Source organism: Emydura macquarii, unplaced genomic scaffold (genome assembly GCF_026122565.2).
Source record: "Emydura macquarii macquarii isolate MOO-44397 ecotype Brisbane River unplaced genomic scaffold, CSIRO-AGI_Emac_v2 contig_3003, whole genome shotgun sequence".
Classification (NCBI taxonomy): Eukaryota; Metazoa; Chordata; order Testudines; family Chelidae; genus Emydura; species Emydura macquarii.
Genome location: NW_027133140.1, coordinates 27,424 through 32,077, shown reverse-complemented (window position 1 = coordinate 32,077; position 4,654 = coordinate 27,424). Strand labels below are relative to the sequence as shown.

General features: G+C 47.4%; 1 protein-coding gene across 1 annotated transcript; it reads left to right on the top strand.

The window, feature by feature from the left end:
• Positions 1-471: 471 nt before the first annotated feature.
• Positions 472-1,236, top strand: LOC137141121 (olfactory receptor 11L1-like; the record flags this gene model as incomplete). The annotated part of the gene is made up of 1 exon (XM_067529970.1): positions 472-1,236. A coding segment is annotated over one exon (765 nt), but the record flags the coding sequence as incomplete, so codon positions are not given.
• Between the last annotated feature and the right edge of the window lie 3,418 nt (positions 1,237-4,654).

Sequence of the window (4,654 nt, the reverse complement as noted above, 5' to 3'; positions counted from 1 at the left end):
TTGTATTTCTCTACTCTTGTACCCGAGCCCCATCATGCAGGATTTCAATGAATTGGTGCCCACAGTCAAGTTATAATTTGTGTTTGTAGAAAAACTGACTTTTGTGGAACCTGTAGCCTGCCCAGGTAGGAAATCTGTTCCAGAGATCAAGAGATGGCATTTCCCCTCTCCTGGTCTCCATAATTCACGCAGCTGTTGTTCTGGTAGCCAGCAGAGGTAGACAATGGAAACAAAGTTGACGTATTGTAGACTGAATGTAGTTTTTTATGTCACAAAGTGAATTTCTTTCCTGTAGACACAACCCATGGGGAATCCAGAACAGGGAAATGAAACTTTCAACACAGAATTCATCCTCCTGGGATTCGGGACCCTTTCTGAACTGCAAATCCTTCTCTTCTAGTGATCTACATCACAACCATGGCTGGGAACATCCTCATCATGGTGCTAGTTGTGACTGATCAGCATCTTCACACCCCCATGTACTTCTTCCTGGGGAACTTGTCCTGCTTAGAGGCCTGCTACACCTCCACCATCCTGCTGGCCAGTCTCCTGACTGGGGACAGAACCATCTCAGTGAGTAGGTGCATCTCACAATATTATTTCTTTAGTTCTCTGGGAGCTACAGAATGCCTGCTCCTATCGGTGATGTCTTACGATCGGTATTTAGCCATAGTCAAACCACTTCACTGCACAGCCCGTATGAGTGGCAGATCTTGCCTCCAGCTCGCAGGTGGCTCTTGGGTAGGTGGCTTCCTAGCTAGTAGCATAACTGCGTTGTCAATATCACAGTTAACTTTCTGTGGTCCCAATAGCATTGACCATTTCCTTTGCGATTTTATCCCCCTTGTAAAACACTCTTGCTATGATCCTCAACTGATGGAAATATTGGCCTTCATACTCCCTTTGATTATATCATTGGTCCCATTCCTACTGACCGTGATGTCCTACATCTGCATCATCGCCACCATCCTGAGAATCCCTTCTACCACTGGGCGGCAAAAGGCGTTTTCCACCTGCTCCTCCCATCTCATCGTAATGTACATTTATTATGCAGCTCTGCTAATTGCCTACATGTTCCCCACAGCCCACATGCTGAGAGACTTCAAGAAAGTTCTCTCTGTCGTGTACACGGTCCTGACTCCCCTGGTCAATCCCCTCATCTACAGCCTGAGAAACAAAGAGGTGAAGGGGGCCCTGAGGAAAGCTTGCAGGAAATGCATGTTAGGACAATGGTAGCCAACCAGGTGCCTTAAGTTAAAATAAAATAGATATGCCCGAGTCTGGTTAAGGGCCTGAACCGAAGCTTCACTGTCATGCTCTTAGAGTCACCACCAGGGGAGGAAGTGGAGACAGACAGACTCTTGGAACCTGGGACCCGTTCTTGTTAGGGCCTTTATCAGATGCCACAGTTGGGTGTTACTGGGCCGGTGGGGGATTTGAACTAGTGGCTGCTCAGAGTTCAGCCAATGACAGGGGATTGTGCTCAGTGAAACAGTGCAGGCAAAAGCGACTCAGCTGGGCATCTGGTCCCTGTAGGGTGAGAGTCTTAGACACACACACACACACACACACAAATCTATGGTGCCTACATTCTACAAATATATGGGGGTAAAGTCAGACTAGGACTCCAGGGTTAGGAAATTGTGTAATTAATTTTTGTTCCTTGTAGTGTATTTCATCCCCAGGCTTTTTTCCAAAGGGACAGGAATCTAAAGGAAACCATCTAACCTGTGCTAAAGAGCCCAGCAGAGGTCTATTACTTGTCCTTTCTCAGCAATGACGTAGGGCCAGTTTCTCAAGATACTTGGGTGCCCAGTGGGACTTTTCAAAAGCATCTGGGCACTTAGCCTACAGGATCGGGCCTTGCAGGCGAGTCAGGGCAGGGAATGTCTCCCTGCCCCAGGTCGCTGCATCGTTCTGGTGCCTCGGGGCCCAGCAGCCTGGTGTGAGGCCTCTGACAGCAGGGCTAGAGACAGAAACACAGGGGCTATGGCCTTTTTGCTGCAAAAACGTAGGCACCTACTGGGTCGCAGGCAGCTGAGCAAGGTTTTGTGAATCCTGGAGTGGATGGATTGTGGGGTTCAGGTGCCTAAAGTGGAAGCTTTGTGACTCAAGGATGAGAATGTGGGCCTAGGGCTGGTGTTACAGCTGGGGAAACTAAGGCATACCAAGGTGATGTTACCTGCCCAGAGTCGCTCAGCGGGCAAGTTACTGGGACAGGCATGGAAACGAACCATCCAGAGTCCTAGTCCTATGCCCTGTCTGCTCCACCATGTCCACTTGTAATTGACAATGGCACCTTGGGGTGTTAGGTGCCCAACTCCCAATCACGGGCTGTAAGATTTAGGTGCCTAACATCACTTCTTATGGGAAAACACAGCCCAGTTGGTAAAGGCAACTACAGAGATGTTTGGAAGGTGTTTTACAGAATCTTAGACGATGAGGGTTGGAAAGACGTCAGGAAGTCATCTTGTCCAAACCCCTGCTCAAAACAGGACCCACCCTATCTAAATCATCCCAGCCAGGGCTTTGTCAAGCTGCACCTTAAAAACCTCTAAGGATGGAGATTCAACCCATTCCAGTGCTTCACCACCCTCCTCATGAAAAAGTTTTTCCTAATGTCCAACCTAGACCTCCCGCCCTGCAACTTGAAACCATTGCTCCTTGTTCTGCCATCTGTCACCATTGAGAACAATCTAACTCCATTCTTTTTGAAACTCCCTTCAGGAAGTTGAAGGCTGCTATCAAATCCCCCCTCCCACTTCTCTTTTGCAGACTAAATAAGCCCCGTTCCTTCAACCTCTCCTCATAAGTCTTGTGCTCCAGACCCTTAATCATTTTTGTTGCCCTCCGCTGGACTCTCTCCAACTTGTCCACATCCTTCCTGTAGTGGGGGGCCCAAAACTGGACACAATACTCCAAATAAGGCCTCACTAGTGCCGAATAGAGGGGAATAATCACTTCCCTCCATCTGCTGGTAATGTCCTACTAATGCAGCCCAATATGCTGTTAGCCTTCTTGGCAATAAGGGCACACTGCTGACTCACATCCAGCTTGGGTTGTCTGACAGAGACTACAACCTAGTGCCATCACCAGAGAATTGAGAATCAGAGTATAACAGTTTTTGTTGCTGTCAGCTAGATGAATTGCTGTTTTAGCGCAAGTTGTACAAGGTCTGGCCTGCGTAGGACGGTCCCATGGTCAAAACCTAATGCTGTTGCATGCGAGAAATTGTTACAGTTGCACATAACAGAAATTAACTCTGTGTGTGTGTGTGGGTATGTGTGTGTGTACACACCCTTGTAGCTGAGAGCCCCTTCTCTCATGAATTATTGCAGTTGGACCAAGTCTCTCTCATGCAACCAATGAAATTGTTGCATGCAACTTAGCTGTAGTGTAAGGGTGGCGATTGGTTGAGTTACTCTAATATCACAATGGTCTAGGTCTCTCGGCATGACACAGCTATACAACTCGCTGCTGCCCACTGTAATTTGTAAAGTCATAAGGGCTGAAAACTTACAAACCGGATGGTAAGAGACTGTGAATCCCAGTGATGATTGAACCTGGTGATACTCAGAACAAAGAGGGGCCTCAGCCATGCTTAGCGCTGGTGCCATCATTTCACAGTGGTTCTAGGCTGCAGAGTGACACAAAGACAGAGTAACAGTCATGGAAATCTCTCTCTCTCTCTCTCCCTCTCTACCCCATACAAACTTGTCTATCCATGTATATATCTCTACCTATCAATAAATTAATTAATTTAACATAAAATAAATAAAAACTCCCGGGACTTTCATTTAAAAACTCCTATGTTGAGGTTGGAATTTTCTCAGAGTTTTAAAGAGATCCAGCACCCAAATCCTATGGCATGTCACTGTGAGTTGGGCACCTATTATATGCTTTGTGACTGAAGTTTTAATGCTGCCTTTGAACCGGCAAGTCACCTCCTTCCTCCCCCATTGCCATGAGTAAGAGACCCAGTGTGGGTTTCAGAAGTGAAGAAAAAATGGCAGCTGCCTCCCACAGAATAGATGATGGGGTCCAGGATGTGGGAGTCCATGCTCCCCTCCCCAACACAGGTACCAAATCTGGATCCTGCTTCAATCCAGACCTGATTACAGAGCCAGATACATCCTGACTCCCCTGGGACAGCTGCCTGGGCAAAGACTGAGGCCTGGTCTATGCTAGAGTGTTTTGCTGACAAAAGTCAGCTTTTGTCTCAGCCCCAGTGAGAGTTGAGCAACTTGTCTGAGCTGTGAAATGGACATGGTTGTCTGGTTCCTGGGGGACAGTAGGGAATGGAGAAGCCCTGGGTGCCTTTCCCCGGCTATTCAGTAATTATTGCAGTGGCTGTAAGTTGACCTGTGTATGTTAGGTTGGCTTATTTTTCTTGTGTAGACAAGGCCTGAGGCCTCATGCACAGATGACCAAAGGGTATGGTGAGTTTTCCAGGCTTGAATTACACAAACACTTTCATTCTGGCATCGTAAAGGGCTTTAAGGAGGGCACAAATTACAGTCACGCTCACTGAACGGCTCCTATTAGCTGCCAGAATGGTGCAAAAGGTCTGTAGTGTGAATAAGACTCAGGAATTGGGTGCCTAACTCTTACCATGTCTACACTACCACTGACGTCGACATAACTTATGTTGCTC